Source organism: Acipenser ruthenus, chromosome 4 (genome assembly GCF_902713425.1).
Source record: "Acipenser ruthenus chromosome 4, fAciRut3.2 maternal haplotype, whole genome shotgun sequence".
Lineage (NCBI taxonomy): Eukaryota > Metazoa > Chordata > Actinopteri > Acipenseriformes > Acipenseridae > Acipenser > Acipenser ruthenus.
The window spans coordinates 39,985,586-40,003,623 of record NC_081192.1 but is presented as its reverse complement, the minus strand read 5'-3'; the positions used below and the strand labels follow the sequence as shown (position 1 = coordinate 40,003,623).

The window sequence follows — 18,038 nt, the reverse complement described above, 5'->3', positions numbered from 1 at the left end:
CAGGACCCCATCAGAGCTGTACATTCTCTGCACATAGCATAAATGTGAGGTCACATGGTGATTAAACAGGAAGTGAATGGGTAAAGTACTTCCACCAAACATAGTGATGCAGCAGGATATATGAGCTCTATCCAAGTCAAAGTCAAAATAATATCTAGAAAACAAAAACATCAACAGCAAAGTTATTATGCTAATACAATGCTTGATGGAAGTACTTTGCACATTTAACTGGCTATAAAAAAAAAGACAGAAAGCAAGTTGTCAAGTAGTAAAATAATTGGTATTTTAACTTGTCACCGTGCATCAATGTAATGGAACAAAGTGATAGAAAATGGAAAATATACAATATATGGAACATATAAGGAGTCATCATGTGCAACTGCAACAATAACATTATTTTCCATATCAGCAAAAATAAACAAAACATGATTTGTTTGCAACATATGAAAAGAGAGCAATTAACTCTTACACATACTGTGTTTGCAGGCATGAAGTACACAGAGCAAACATTAACCAAGTAGGCTGTTTAAACATGGTAACTCAGCAGAGTGTTCATTTATCTTAAGAGATACTATGAATTAAATTGTTGGTGTACTCAAGAAAAAGCAATAAGCTGCAGTGATAGCAGGTACCCATAAATGACAGCAATACAGTAATTATGCCATATTGCCGTGTCAGAGGCACCAGACAATGTGCAACATGATTCATTAAACGTGGATGAAAAGGGGTTCTGTCTAGCTGATGCCTGCTACTGCAAACTATTCAGTATGGTCAACATTCATCTTGAGAGATAGAGAAAGAGAGCAATTCTACAGGGACACAAACAGGTGCTGACTTGTTTCATCTGCAGCACAAAAATAACACAAAGTGGCCATTTGACTTTACAGACACCACATGCATGCTGTATCTTATTTGGATAGACAGAGAGAGAGAGAGTACAGCATTTACCCATGATGTCTAAACATAGAAGTAGTAACCAGTAGTGGTGGGGTGCTCCAGAAAGGTTGCTATCCTACTAGTTTACTGACCTAACAGTGCATTTGTGTGTATTTTAAACAGTGACGGATCTTTTTATTAGTGCAATAACATTTATAAACCTGCTCTTTCACTGATCTCAGTTCAATGTACAGCATTTTTATGGGGTTTAATGTTGTTAATGAGGGGGTTAATAAGTCATCTATAATGTAAAATATTAGGTTTATTATAGAGTTAACAGGTGGCGGTTTTTAGATCTGTGAATATTTTAGTCAGTAAAATAGACCCCAGAAACACACAGCAATGAAATTTGGGAGCATTTGCCCAGATAAACACATTAAAGAATTGAGTTGAAAAAAAAAGTGCATTATTATGTAGGAACACGGTAAAGACTGTGGCAACATGTCCAAGCAAGAGATGTTTCCAGTAAACTGGTTTGGATACTGTTCATACTGTACCTATGTTATTGTTACACAAATAAACAAATACAAACATGTGATTGAAAAGTTTACTGAACACCATGGGCACTGCTCATTGTGGATGTGGTTTTCAGACCTATGTTCTTTTGGCGCCTGTGCAGTCTTTCGAAACCACCTCAAACAGAAAGTGCACATTAGCTCTGTTTACAAAGGTAATAGAGGTAGCATGATATAATTGTAGTGCTATTAATCCCATTGTTTTTTACTTTAACTCCTCCAGGTGTACCATGATTTCACATGCATGTTTTACATCTAGAAAAACACATAATGTGGATGGTATGATTACATACATTAACCTTCTAAGAAAATAATATTCCATTCTGGTTCCCAAAAGTCATTGGAAAAATAGCCATTGAAACAGAAGATTCACTTAAAGCACAAGTTCTGCTTTCAAGCCTGGCTAAAGGTGAGGCATGCATTTAGTTGACCGGTACAGTACAGTATGTGCTTAATACAACGTTTCATATTTGTAAAACAGCAGTTATTCCTTATATGATATTTATGCTGCAACATCAATCTACAATTATCTCGTACACATTATTTACGTCTCTATATCAGTCAGTTAGCCTTGTTATCCTATTTTACATCTCATATACACAGCATTTATAATCAAAGTGAACTTGGACAGGGAGTAAAAAAACAAACAAAAGCAACAACAAACAAATCTGTAAAAACAGGCATTTTTGTAGCGCTGAACCTTGCAAATGAAAGCACAGCTTAAGGCCTGGATTGTTGTGTTCAGGCAAGATAATGTAAATTCAGGATCTTGCACAAGTCTGTGTTTGCATCTTACTATAGCAAAAACAACAATAGAGCATCATTTTCACAGTTTCAACCCCCCCAAGTAAGATTACACTATGTAACACAATTTTTGTTCCTGGATAGTAAGTGTTATTTCCTAATTGCTTATGCCTCAAAAGTATAGAAAATGGCTATTATTCCCCACAAACTTTGCTTTTGTGACCAGGACAGTGATATTTTGAAATTGACCTATTTACAATGAGAAAACAGGCGAATTTGTGTCTTTTCGTTCACATAAAGTCAGAAAAAAACATGTGAATCCAAATTAACATGTATTTATACTAAAGTAATACAAAAATGACTACAAAAGATTTAGAAGTGAGTAGTTTTTCGAGATTTACGATTATACTGTAAATCACTTTCACGAATCAGCCCCCAAATGTAGTCTCCCATCATGTTCTCGTTATATTGTCCTTCACTGACAGCTCATCCAGGAGCCTCAAAGCCGTGCTGCTCCATAATGGTAACAAGTACCCGTCTCTTCCCCTGGCTCACTCGGTGCACCTCAAAGAGGATTACAACAGCATAAAGACCTTGCTGGACGCCTTGAAGTATGATGAGTACGGCTGGGACCCCCGGAAGGTGCTGATGCCACCACTGCACATCAAATTGGGCCTTATGAAACAATTTGTCAGAGCTCTAGATAAGGAGTCGGCAGCCTTCATGTACCTTCAAGACTTCTTCCCTAAGCTGTCTGAGGCAAAGGTCAAAGCCGGTGTCTTCGTCGGACCACAGATAAAGAAGATCCTGGAGTGCAATGAATTCCCCAAGAAGCTCACTAGTAAGGAGAAAGCGGCTTGGAACAGCTTTGTCGCAGTGGTTCGGGGCTTCCTGGGCAATCACAAGGCTGAAAACTATGTGGAGCTGGTTGAGACTCTGGTGAAGAACTACGGCACAATGGCCTGTAGGATGTCCCTCAAAGTCCATATCCTTGATGCTCATCTTGATAAATTCAAGGAGAACATGGGAGCGTACTCGGAGGAGCAAGGCGAGCGCTTCCACCAGGATATACTGGACTTTGAATGCCGAAAAAATTGTTACACGGTGTTATCATTACCCCCTCTTGTGTGGGGCAGACAGCAAAGGTGATTTATATAATTTTACACATATTATCTTCATGTTCTAATATCTTATACCGCGTCTCCTTATGAAGGCTGCCCTTTATTCAGGACCTAAAGAACTAAGACCTGCCTGCTCTATTAAAAAAAATACATATATTCAACCCTTTCAACACTAAGTAACTATAGTCTTGAAAAGGTTTATCCTGCAAGAGCAGTGCTGAATGAAAGGTTTTTTGGAATGGGTTGAAACAAGTCAAATTGGCTTAATAGTAACCCGAGTAAGATAAGCGAATTCTGAGTGATAACAGCCATGATGCAGCCAGAGAATAAATCTGAACATCATACCTATCCTGAAGACCGGTTGGTCAGTCCTGGACCCCAAACACTATTATGTGCTCAACTGTGAGTTTGTTTTGTGAAGGCTGACAGCATCTTCACAGAAAGGATATGAACTGCTGCTCTGTGACTAATAATTTCATATAATGAACCACTGCTGCCCACTTCTTGGGGCATTCATTAGTAGTGTGTGGAGTGCACTTAAGATACAAGAAGCTCTCTCTCAAATGGCAAGAGTACATACAGTACAGTACAGTAGCATACTGAATCAATGTTTTTTTTGTAAAGTAAAGGTTAACACTATTAGAGCTATCAGTATTATGAAAAAACAGATCACCAAACCCAGTCTGTTCATACTAAGTTTTATTACAATATAATAAGCGGTTCTCTAAGTACAGATAGATGGACAGGTGCCTCCAGATATGACTTAATACTTTTTATAAGAATTGGATAAGAAGTTCTCAATCTAAAATGTGAAATACATATTTATAAAATGGCACCTACACTATATCCCCAGTTGCCACAGGTTACAAGCCTGAATACTGACAGGCATTCGCTGAAACATTTGTCTGCTTGACTTCGTTTCTTATATTTTTATTTATCCACTATAATTTGTTAAAGAGAAAGGTTTAGATATTGTACAATTGATTAGATATCATACCATTTTCATTACTAGATGCAATTTTACAATCCTTAAATAAATAAAATCTTCAGTTTGTGTGTAACAAAACAACTATAATAATGAATATAGAGCAGGATTCAACTATCCTAAAGCAAACCCCTGCAGATGTTTCTGTATACAGGGTATTTCTTATTCTACTTCATTCTGAATTTGAAAAGCCTTTTTTTCATAGTTATTTCTGGGTGATGTGTGGGGCGGTACAGCTATCAGGTGCTGACAGGAGTTTGTAGCCTGTGGGTGTATAGTAACTGACAGTTAGCTGGCTTGGCTCCTAATGGGTAGCATGTTACGCCTACAGTAGTTCAAAGTTTTTAAATCTCCCTAGACACCAGAATATTTTAATAATTAAAGCCAGTCTAATATTTTGATTGATAAAGGAGGCGCTGAACTGTTGAGGTATTTATACACCCATTAAACTACTTGTGACATTATTTTAAATCAGCATTAGTTATGGTAGCTTATCATGATTACAGCATTGGAAATATGTAGCAAAAATCTGTAGTAATACCTTTATAAAAGTTTACTCTCTCTCTTTATGTTTGCACTTTTCCCATGCAGTTTAACCTAGTTTGCCATGTATTTTTTTTTATACGCTTTACCATATCTCTCTGTGCTTTACAATGCTTACCTATGCTTTACCATACTTTCACTGTGCTTTATTACATTTTGCTATGCTTTTATTATGAGGGTAATATGTTCTGTGATTCACAACCTGGTACTAACTAAGGGTAGATTAAGGTAATACTTTTGTCTTCACATATAGAAACACTAGTAGTAGCAATAAAAATAAGCATGAAAATAGAATTAATACTATTTAAAAATGTAAAATTGCTAACATTCCCTGGTTCTATGGTTTTAGGGTATATTTAAATACTCTTTCAAAATCATCTAATTACAAGCGGCAAAATCAAAATGTCTCTCAAGTATCATGGTAGATTTTTCACTTTTAAATTTGAACCAAATTACTTCAGCCTTCATGCCACACTGCACATTCACTCTATTAGCATGACCACTGAAGGGGTTTGAGGTGCTGTGCTGCCTTCTTTACTACAGGGGTGAAACAGGTGCACGTTTAACACAGGCTGCAATCACAGTGAACTTTCCCAACACTCATGGTTTTCAAAACATGCTGTAGACTAAGCATTTTATAACCACTAGGTTAAAATGTAGACAGCCAGCAGATTTAACAACCAGAAAGTAAGAAGTATCGAAAGAAAGGCAAATATTCCTGATGTAATGCAGGCAACAAGTGATTTACTGTAACATACCATCAGTATGCTTAAGTGAGCTCTGTTAAAAACATGTATGACCAAGTGCTAAGACTATATAGATAGATAGATAGATAGATAGATAGATAGATATAGATAGATAGATAGATAGATATAAAGTGCTACTTTTAATTTGAAGTACAGTATACTAGTAAACAATGGGAAGCTTCCAGTTTTTGGAAACATCTCTTCAGACTTCCTTTTTGTTCCTTTTTCTTCTGTTTTAAACAGACGTTGTCCTTGATGAGGTCACTTCCTTGTGGTCTCCCGGGACAGGCAGTCAGGTGGTTCCCTGCCTCTGAAATGGAGACACTACGGTGAACTCTCCAGTGAGGCTGTGAAGAGGAAGCAGAGTGTGGTCTTAGCATACGCTAACCAAAGAAAACTTTAATGTTACATAGATGTGGACACTACGTACATATACACTGGCAGTCAAAATTATGGGGACACCTGTAAATCTTACTGAATCCCATTTCAAAAGAAAATGTAACAGTGGATATGTTTTAATTTGCTTTTTACCTCAATTACTCCCATGAAACTATTACCCCTTGTAACAGTCCCCTCTCAGTTAGAGCCTGAACTAATTGAGACAAAAGAGCCATGTGAAAATCTGGGATTCAGCTGCTGGTTCTTTTAAACAGGGAGCCTGAACGAGGGTAGAGGTGGAGTGTACAGTAAGCGAGCTACCATGGCTCCAAGGATGATCATGTATCCATAATTACCCTTCACAAGGAAGTCAAGCCACATGCCTTAATAATAGTTAAATAACAGATAAGAATAGCATCACAGCCTGCGTCATCAATGCTGGCTCTCAAACTATCTGTCATGTCATTATATCTCATCCCTAAGGGCTATAAATTAACATGGTTTGAGGTTTTTTTTTTTTTTTTTTAATTTCCATTGCCATCGCACTGCTTGTGTCATTTACCGTGGTGCAGAGAAAGTGCTAATTGGACTGTCGCGCAGGACTGATGCAGCCTAATTTGGATGCCTGAAAGCTCTTTTTATTGCGACTGAATTGCAGGGCAGGGTGTAATGCACAGTGTTGTTACAGGTTTATTTAACCTTGGAAATCACATCTTCAAATAAAGCAGGTTTTGCCTGTGCAAGTTTTTTTACTGAATAATATAAATACTTCAATAAATTTAAAAAAATGATAAATAATGGGACCTACAGGCAAGATCCACAGCCGACTGACTGTTACAAACCCAGACAGTTTTCTGTTCCAGAAAATCCAGCTTCTTTAAGTTTAAGAAAAATAATAAATATTTATTTTTTCTGTAAAATAAACAGAAAACACAAAGCTACTACAAGCGTTGCTTAGAACCACTGCTTATACTATATACAATATATACACTAATGTTCTTTTCATCTTTTTGTTTTATGAAGGAAAACTTTTTTTTCTTTTTTTTTTTTTACTGCATAACTAAACGTATTTTGCTGGGGGAAAATGACTAAGTGTCATGTAAGAAAAAAAAAATACACTTTAAAATAAAATTATCATTGCACTGTAGCATTTGTCTACACAAGCTTGTGTCTGCTTGATTTCTTATTTTACTTTAAAAAAATATAAAATCTAATTTGTTTGTGTTATTAGCATTGGTTTATAATGTGTTATTGGACTACTGTATGAAAGCTATTTTAATGTAGTGTCTTGAAAGGGTTAATTAGACTTAAAACACTGTTACAGTTCCTGTTTGAGAATCGGTTTACTGACAACGTATACATTTTCCATAATCAATTATGTAAAAAACAGCTTTGCCAGACTGGACTGGGGGATGGGTAGTATGTCAAAGAATGTCTGTAAATGTAATTTACCGGTATTATACAATAAAACTAGTATATTACTTTCGACAAAAAAATAAATAAATAAAATAAATCACTAAGGTGTCACTGATACTACAGAACAACTACTGTACTACAGAACAAATAAAAGGACATACAGAACCTTCCAATAAAAATCCCAATAAATAATATGGGTACATCAGTGACAAAATATGATGCGATACGTGTCAGAATACAAGTGATGGTATTTGTATTATGCGTAGTAATTTTAAATGATCTTGGATTTGATCAAAGAAAAAACTTAGTGACGGCATGTATTCATACTAACTATAAATCATATTTATCTATCCTTCAAGAACCATTTAATGGACTACAAGTTGCTATGTATTGATTTTGGTCATGTTTCATAGTACACACCTCTATCACAATAAGATATACATTATAACAAATTTACAGACACACCCCTAATAAATAAATGACATTTAAAAAGCGTAGTGGAGCCTTTAAGTCAGTTTCTATCAAATATGTTTAGATTTGCGATTAAAGGAAAGTTTCCATCTGCTTTCTTAAAGAACATTTGATCTTTTTCTCCCAATCTCACAGACTTTGCATGAAATCTCCATTGCATAAACTCTAATCACCAACAGTATTATCTGCAGTTGCACAAACAACGTAGGCAAACTGAGAAGATTAAGGACCAGTATCACATACAGTACCTCTACTTTAAATAAAGCAGTAATCTAAAATGAGTGGCGTATTTTTAAAAACATTTTCCAAGCAAGACCGCCCCACACCCCCTGGCAGTGTCTATTGCAACTCTAAGACCTCCCAGCAAATTGTTTTCTGTTAATGACGCAGAAACTTACTGAATGTATGGAGACAATTGACAAAATACAATACACATACCCGAATGTGTACAATTTTTGATTTCCATAGTTGTTCCTTAGCAACAGCTTTAAAACAAAATAAACATATACCATTTCTGTTCACATTGCAAAACTACCTAACAACCATCATGTTATTGTTTTATCAGCTACTTTGTGTTTTGTGATTCTAAAAATTGCTCTTTGCAATTGCAACAATGTGATTCGCCGTTTACGTTTCAGAGCTTTACTAATGGAGATTTTACTCAACCAAAAATCATATATTCATACAAAATCCATAACTATAAACAATTAATTGAAAATAAACAATAGGACAAAAAAAAAATTGTATCAGTAAAAATCAGACTGGGGAAGCAGGGAGGGGAGAATTATTTTGAGTCAAGTTTAGGCAGCCAGGATTTTATTGACTCCTATCGAGAGTAATCCATTAAACCAAGGTTGACAGCCATTTCTTCTTCTTTGAGAGAGTTTTTGGATTTATATCTCTTTTTTCCCCCCTGTTGATTTCAATTAAAAGGCAGTTCCTTCTTATAATAGAGATCTTGCAGAGAGATTTGTTTCTTTGTCACAGCTTCCTGACCTCACCATTGCTTGTCGCAGGTATGTCTCCCCCTACTTCTCATAATGCATGAATCCCTGACTAATAGCTAATACAAGATAAGAATTCTTACATTTTACAGTGGCAATGGTCACATGTGCCTAGACATTCTATAGTATATTGTGGCTGGTAGATGGCCTTCCAGTCAGTGGCACCATTTTTCTGTTTGTTGTGTTGCAAGATATACTGTATATTTCTTAACTTGGGTGTTCTACGGTTTGTAAAATTACTGTATAATTTGAATTCCCGGACAGAGACAGAGGCCCTCTATGCATATCTTGCACTTGTATAATCTAGAAAGCTACTTATTTAACTGTGATTACACTTCGTTACTACATTTGTATTATTACTGACAGTATCAGAATCTTGGGATATATGGAGGGACTTGTCTGGTTGTTCCCAATATGTGTCATGAGAAACCTCTGCAACTTAAACTATCATTTGGTGCGATATGCGTGGGGAGTACGTTCAATAGCATTTTATCACAATCACAATGTGATGGTATTGAAAACACATATAACAAATGTAACCGTGACATTCATATGGCACAGATCTACATTATGTTGAATAACTTCTTGAACAATCATAAATAAGTAGGTCACATATATTCAAATCCAATTCAAGAACTTCTGGGAATAAATACCCTTACCAAGTTTTATCACAATTGGAAGACTGGTTCTACATCTATTTATGTGGGTCATAAAGTGCTTACAAGTGCCTCTACTAAATCCCTTACAATGGAATACATCCCCCATGGGGAATAATGACATACACAGCTTGTGAAAATAAAATACAACCTTGATCACTTCAATTTTCAACCTCCCTTTCATTTCAAAGCATATGATTTAATCAGAGGTTATTGATCAAACTTGGCAAAGATTTAGTTCCATTCAGATGCCTCCTCACTGGCTCAAAATGCGGAGAGAAAAAGGCTTCATGGGCCAGGATCTATTTTTCAACAGCAGGCAAACAGAAGACCAGGAGCTGACAGAAACACTTTCATTTTACTTTAAATATGCAAAAGAAACCAACTTCACAATACTAATGTACAGAATAGGTCAGATTCTCAAAGTTATTTAAGCTGTTTTCTGTAATAAAAAAAACACAAACTTCAATTCTGAAAAACGATTTAGGACTGCATTAAATTATTATTATTATTATTATTTATTTCTTAGCAGACGCCCTTATCCAGGGCGACTTACAATCGTAAGCAAAAACATTTCAAGCGTTACAATACAAGTAATACAATAAGAGCAAGAAATACAATAACTTTTGTTATTGTATTTCTTAAATGTAGTTGTTATTTCTGGTTTGATCACTTTAATGTGCAAATGCCGATTTGGAGTAAAGAGCTTTGAGAATCTAGCCCTTTCCTTTTTTAATGCAATCTGGATTTTCACTATTTTGTCTGACATAGGTATTTGATAGAAACACAAAGAGCACAATTTAAAAAATATCTTAATTTTTAAAAAGGCACTTTTTTCTATTTCGAAAAATGGTTACGACACCATCAAAAGCATACAAGAACGTGGAAGCCGAGGCGTTTCATAACTACTAAAAAACGATAATCTCTGAAATTACTGCAGCAGATAAATCAGATGCGGAAGGATTAATGCTCTGCTCTTATTAACCAATCCACCAGATATAAATTCCATGATTACTTGGACAGATATTAGGGGGCTGGCAATACTGCAAAGACCAGTGGAATGTCTAGAACACAGAACTTCACCTTGCTTAATGAAAAGGTATAAAAGAGACCCTTCACTGTAATTGCAAGATATTTTTCAAGCTAATCCTTAATTGAGTAAAAAAATATCTTGAATGCAGTGCTATTCGCTGTGTTTGTCTCAAATTCTTGTTCATAAAAGAACCACACTAGAGATACATCAATTATCATCGCCTTGGCTTTTTTTTTCCCCCCAAGCCCCAGTAAAACATTATTTATTGCCCTGGTGCCCTATTTGGAGCCATAAACCTTGTGTATATTGTATATAGCAAACACATGCATAAACCTTGTGTATAGAATTGTGACAGAGAGCGAATTAATCCTAGTCAACAATCTCCCTCCCGACCTGTGAGGGTGTGGTATAACAGGAACAGAGTGCCCCGGACTGGATAGTTTGGCAGTTAATTCCAGGGTCATTTGGAAGTCGGCCATCCAGAAAGGGGACGGAGTACAATACCAGAAGTCATCGCCTTAATGCGGTAGGCGATGTGTCAGTCATGGATTGGAGGATACGTGATTGCACTCGCTACCGAAGGGGGCGTGACTGAAGGTATATCAGGAGATGTGGCCGAGTGATCTGTTCGTTTGTTATGGTTACAAAAGAACCAGTGAAGGAGTACTGTGTTATAAAGAATCTGTGAGTTTTTGTGCCTTGCTTGGTTTCTCTATTAAACTGTTACGTTTTTCGTTTATAGAAGGCTAATATCCGTGAGCTGTAGCTAAACATCCAGCAATTAAACCCGGACTCCACTTCACCATTGTGCACATATAAACCTGTAAATCACCACGTTCACTAACAGCACTCGCTCTGGACTTGTGACTGTGTTGTGTTTGTGTGTGTCTTGTCTAGTGTCTATTATTATTATTTCGGGACTGAACCCCGTGGTTTACCTGCGTGATGCACACTGTTGTGCAGAGCCAGGTATTATGATTTCTGGCTGCAAAACAAGCAACCGAGCCAAATAAAAAGCTGTTTAACTGTGAACTGTGTTTCAAATCATTCCGGCGCACTGCAAACCACTTTGCCACAAGCATATATAACAAGCACATGCATAAACCTTGTGTATATCGTATATAACAAGCACATGCATGTTTTCAGTTGTATGTGAAGAGTCTGCCTTTTTTTGCTTCTTTCTTTTTAATATTAAGGTTTTCTCATCAACGTACAGATTTTGTTTTTGAAGACTTTCATGAAGAGTCTACACATATTTGATTGCTGAGTGCACCTCTAATATTTTATAGTAATAGGATGTAATATTATATCAGCGTTATACGAAGCAATGTTGTCTGTCTGTTATTTCATGGTGGCTGTTACTGGAACCACAAGAGATACTGTAGCAGTTGCTTCTTGTAGGAAGCATTTGAAACACACATACCAAATAACCCTTTTAGTCTTTTCACTTTACCTGGCTCAACTTAATTGGCTCAACATAATTGTTGGACAAAGTACAAGTTATAATGGTTGGATAGTATACAACAGCTTTGAAGCTGCCAAATATTCTTTTTTTTTTTTTAGGGTAAAACACAATTTTCCTGTTCATCATGGAACATGATAATGTCTGCCAACTGATTATCTGACAGTTGAAGTAAGCTGTTACTAGGTATTCAAAACATGTACATACCTGTTTTTCGAATCGCTGTATTTGCATTGTGTTCTACTCTAATCTTTGTGCTTATAAAATTGCTGCAGCAAATGAGAATTTGGCAACAAAAAAAACTAAATATATAAAACACAGTATATGCTTGTCTATTCTATCACATCTTTTACATGTGGTCATGTATTAAGTTGTTTTCAACTAAGTCCAAGTTAATCTACATATATACATAAAACAACATAAACAACCATTCATTTAAACTGTATACTTGGCAGGTTATAACTTGACATTGTAATAGGTCAGTAGTAATATAGCTCCCTTGTCATGTGTAAACCAAATTTCAATTGGATAAATGTTTTTTCACATACATTTAACACTCTGTGAAATACAAACGTTTATTCACTATATCTCAACACGAGGAGAAATGTGTCCTTTAGGGGATTTAAAGAAAAAGGTTGTGATTAGTATTGTGAAAGAAACATAATTTACAGTAAAGAGTACAATGTTCCTATTAAACACCTACACTGTAATGATTAAGAACTGGAAATTGAACCCGCCCTGTTTTTAAAATTACAAGCCCTAGATTACCAAGCGACAAACGCATCACTCTGAACTTGATGAGAAATCTAAATTGACTGACACTAAGTTGTTTCATGGATTAACATATCCACCCACTTGTAAGCATTACTTTTCTTTTCGTTGACATCATCTCTTTTGTTATTCACCGCAGAAAAGCAGACAAACCACAAAGTGTTTGTCTATGGGCAATTCTTTTTAAAAACTCCCTTCAACCTATAATTAAAATGTCATAAAATACCCTGCTTTTCTTTGATTTTTTATCAATGAGTCACATAGAAACCAAAAATTGCAACAAGAACAGAATTACAGTAAATCTTCCTAATAGAACATAAATGACCACAAACCAGACTTTAAAAGAAAGTCAGACCAATTGCCTCGTGGCCACCACAGTTGCTTAAAGGTCAGGAGACTGTAAGAGGTTGGAATCTTGAAGCAATTTATTCATCCTCAATGTGATTCCAAAATGAATACTCTGTATGAGATGTTATGGAAAATTGATTTGGAATGACAGTCAGTTTCTGAGTGCCTTTTGCTGATCAAGAGCAGTATAATTTAACCATCAGTGGGTTAAATTACTCCTGAAATTATTGCATTGTCTTTGTTTAGTTTCTGGAAAGCCCTGATGGAAATGTTAGCATTGACCAAAACTGGTTTGTCCTGATCGGAGGTGGTAGTGTGCTGGTTTTCAATAGGGGTGTTTCCATGTGTGGTTATTTACACGTGATATGGCGATGCACGTGCATGTTTGGGAGAACAGCTAGAGAGGATCAGGTTTGTGGCTGAAAATAAACCTGAAAAGTATAGGGTCATTTTTCGTTTGGCTCAAGCACAATGTCTTGAGTAAAATTAGAACACACATGGAAACACCCCCAATGTATTATGTTGGTCTTAATGCTGGCTGAAGAGCTGGTTAACCTTGTTCAAGAAAAAAAAAAGTCTGTTTTAAAAAGTTCTAAAGTTATACCTAATGTCTGTGTACCTTTTTAAATACCTGCTGAGGAAATATGTATTCCAATTCCCAACTCTTGCTGGTCATCAGTTTACCAGTAGGAATTTACAAGGCCAAGTTCTACTGACCTTGTTTAAAATGACATGATCATACAGACAGTATATTCAGTCATTGTCATGACAGACACAAGTTTTAAGTAGCCTGTATATTGTATAAAATACAGTATACTTAGGCTTGGAACCCATAATGTGGATAACACTGTGGTTAGAGCTGTATGTAGCATTGGGACACAATATCTTGTAAGAAGGTCAGCATTTGCCTGTGGGGAGAAAGTAAGAGAGGAGAGGAGTCTGAGTTTGTAAGTTTCACATCTGTTGGTTTTGGGTGGGATTTTGCACCTACTTCAGTCTTATCTAAAGTAACAGAGATTATTATGTATAAAGGAGAATGAAGAGAGATACAGTCCTTCAAGATATTTAACTGGAAAATAATTTCCTACAAAAAAGTTAATTACTACTATCATCTATTTTAATCATGGTTTTCACTTTTCGTAAATAAGTCTGAAATAAATATTTAATGCTCATTAGTTTTCCCCTGTCGACTAATTTTGCAATTCAACATTTTGTCAAGTTTGCATTTCTGAAATGTGGAAGAACTTGAACATTGAATTCCTTATACTTGACCCAATTCTCTGCATACCTCACTGCAGGCTGTATTCCAAGAGGAATGGCCCACAATCCTGCCACGTCAACTCCAGGCTTTCATTTCTGAAAAAAAACGGGCCACCCTGGCATAAGGTGATTATAGGTCTGAAAGTGATTCTGCAGCTACATCCAAAAATGAAAGAGCGACATCCAAATGGACAGGTTTATCGACAGACTGACACCCACTATATGACCATAGATCTCGCCATCCGATCTTGCGTTGTTCCACACTCCATTCTCCCTGCTTGGCCTGGGAAACCGCCTTTACACACCTCATCCTCTCCTCCTGCTTTTGCACCTCGTTGACTACCAGCTTCCTCCGTTGAGCTGGGGCTACTTTGTGCCATGTAGGAGGAGCTGAACTGAGACCAAGGCTTCCATGCTGTACTTGCCCCATGATATCACTAATACGAAGGGCAGTCTTTGCATCTTTCACAGCTTCACCCACTTTCTTCTAGTTTTCAACACAGGTGCTGCCTCCCTCACACATATTGGAGTAACCATCTGTCTTTCTTTCACTGCCCCTGATGTGTAGGTTGTTTTTTTTTTAATTATTGAGATGACATCCATTTTTGCAGATTCATTTAGCAAAGTAAACCAGTCAAACCCAATCAGAATCCTGTGGTTTCACAAGCTGAACTTCAGCACCCTGGCAATGGCAATCACTCAGTCCTAAATTAGACCTGCAAAGCTATCAATCTTAAAACCATGCAATAAATCATATCTGCAGCAGCCCTGTGCCAAACTGAATGGATCATCTATAATGATGTAAAAGCCTGGTTTCTATCAAATGTAATAAAAGATTAGCATTTGTACAATTTTTAAAAAAACAGTGTTGCTTATATTAAAAAAAGAGAAAAAAGTAATTTACAAAATTGCATATTTTCTATTGAGAACATAACTCAGATACAATTTCACAAAACCAGACATTAATGAGACATAAATGATTTTGTGATTTTAAAGTGGCACAGTTCCGCAATCATGCTGAGGTTCGCACCAAAATGTAATTCATTGGGTGTTTGTTTTACTGCTGTACATTATAACAGTTTACATAAGCTTTCAATTGTACTGTAAAGAATTACAGTACCATTTACCACTGTCATTTTGTGAAGCATGTAATATGTTCTGCATTTTTTCCAACAAAACCACTTTTAGGTGAACTGGTATTTGGTAAAATTTCAGTAAACTTTACGGTAGGGTAATCACAACCTTAACCCCTGTACCACAGTTACCCTTCTCAGGAAACCTGGGGGGATAACATGGCCTTGTCACAAAGACGGCCGGAGTGGGTGGCATCAGACCAGAAGCAGGAAATAAACAGAGACTTGGGGTTTTGATGAAGCTGAGCGCGTGATCGCGCTCATCTTTTAATAATTAAACAGAACAGAAAATAAAAGGTTTGTAACAAAAACACAGGACACGGCACTATACGCCAAAATAAAAAGACAAACAAAACGAACTAAACAGTGCACAGACAGACGAACAAAACACGGTGAGCAGGTTTAACTATTCTTACTTTCCACAAATACCTCCGTCTCCAATCCCGTTCTCCACTCACCGAACACCCAACCCTGAGTGAAAGAAACGTGCATCTATATATACTGTTGTGCTGGGATTCAATTACTAATTAATTATTCACTTGAATCCCAGCACGTGAATTAATTCTGTGCAACCCGCGTGCTCACATATTACATTTAACCAGCACGTGAAGTGATTTGTGCTCTCCTCGTGCCTAAATACAAATCTACACTTTTTAAATACACGTGAAACACAGACCCGTTTATATCCCGTGTACCAATGACTATACACCAACATTAACACACGCACCATACAACACATAATATGCACACAGGGACGGGGCACATTGCCACAGGCCTGTAGAGCTTAAATAACAAAACTAAGTGTATAGTCCTTTTTAGCCCAAGAACAATTGATTGCTATTGCTTTTAGCATAAATTATTTTTTTTATTAAATTAACTTAACTATCAGTATCATGAAAAATATCCCTATGATCTACATCCACAGCATGAAAAAGTGGAATTTTGACATACATATGGACGGACAAAGTTCAGAGCCATCATGTTGGAAATGCAAGACCTCTTCATGCCAAACTAAACAAACAGTCGCCTGAATGGTTTAATCAATCCATTCAGCAAAGCATCATGAAAAATAGGGAGCTCTGCAGAGCGTACAGAAATGACAACAGCACAGCAAAACAAAAACAATACAAGGAAGTTTGCACAGGTAAAAAAAAATAAAATAAAAAAAATAATAATATTTCCAATGCCACAACAGCAAAAGAACAGTCAAGGAAGAGGTCAAGAGTCCTCAAACAATCTTAGACAGAAGTACTAAGAGGACTGGAGGCTCTCAAAAGTAAAAAAAAATCCCCTGGTCCTGATGGCATATATGCAAGAGTGCTGAAAGAAACAAGCAAGGTCATTGCCAAGCCGATTTTTCACAAATCAGTGAAGACAGGGGATGTCCCGGCTGACTGGTGCATTGCAAAGTAATACCCGTATTTAAAAAGGGAGATAAAGTGGAACCAGTAAACTACAAACCCATCAGTCTCACCACCATAACATGTAAAACCATGGAATCAATCCATCATAGGAAACAGCCAACACACATTCAGAAAAGGGTGCTTCTGCCTGACGTATGTCCATATGTGCCTCCCTATATCCTGATCGGGGATAATGATATTTAGTTACAGAATAACTTAATAGAGGCCCATAATAGAGCCCTATAATCAACAACATCTCTACTGTGAAAATAAATAAGTGGCTAGCAGATTCCTGGTCAAACACAGTAATCAATTGATATCCATGGTCATCCCTGTGTTGCAAGATGTGGTGTTGTTTTTGTATTGTTTTTCTATTTTATATGTTGCTATTCTCTTTCTGTGTATAACTCAAAGTAAAGGCAAGTTTGTAGAAAGTTACTTATAATGACACATTCCTTATTCGGACATTATATAAAAGGAGGTTGTCAGTGTCTTGTACCCTTCTGTACCAATGCTGCTTTGTAGTCTCTTGTAGTAATATCTCTTATTAGCTGTGTGTGTGTGTTTCGAATGTATGAATTGTGCTTAGAAAATAAGACCATGATAGAGAAAAGGTACGTGAGGACACCAAGCTGTACTGGAGAATGTAACCACAGTTTAGGTATAAAAAGGCTTATTTTGTTAGACCAGAGGAAGAAGAGAAAACTGCTACACTGTCTCTGAAATTGGTAATTCCGACGCCTCCTTAAGACGCACCTCTTCAAACAGCACCTGTAGAACTCCTCTGTTTTTATCCTGGGACACTATCACCCTTCCTTAAATGCGCTTTATTTACTCTTATCTGCCCCCTATTCTACTGCATTTAACCCTGTACTTCAGAATACTGTAGTGTGCCAAGTGTTTAATCTGTAGTATTTTGTATTTAATCATATCCTGATGCAACTATCACAGTTATCTGCTGTATTACTGAATTGTATTTTGTCACACTTGTACTTTGCTTGAACAAAAGTCATTGTATTTATCTTGCTCTTATTGTATTACTTGTATTGTAACACTTGAAATGTATTTGCTTACGATTGTAAGTCGCCCTGGATAAGGGCGTCTGCTAAGAAA

General features: G+C 36.6%; 1 protein-coding gene across 3 annotated transcripts in view; it reads right to left on the bottom strand.

Annotated features, from left to right (window-relative positions):
* Nucleotides 1–3,998: 3,998 nt before the first annotated feature.
* LOC117400703 (sterile alpha motif domain-containing protein 12-like) overlaps nucleotides 3,999–18,038 on the bottom strand; it is a 93,464-nt gene continuing 79,424 nt past the window's right edge. For all 3 annotated transcript variants that reach the window (XM_059022370.1, XM_059022371.1, XM_034000983.3), the window contains one exon: nucleotides 3,999–5,937. In XM_059022370.1, the coding sequence (XP_058878353.1) occupies nucleotides 5,883–5,937 (55 nt within the window). In that variant the 3' untranslated portion in view covers nucleotides 3,999–5,882. The remainder of the gene's footprint in view (nucleotides 5,938–18,038) is intronic.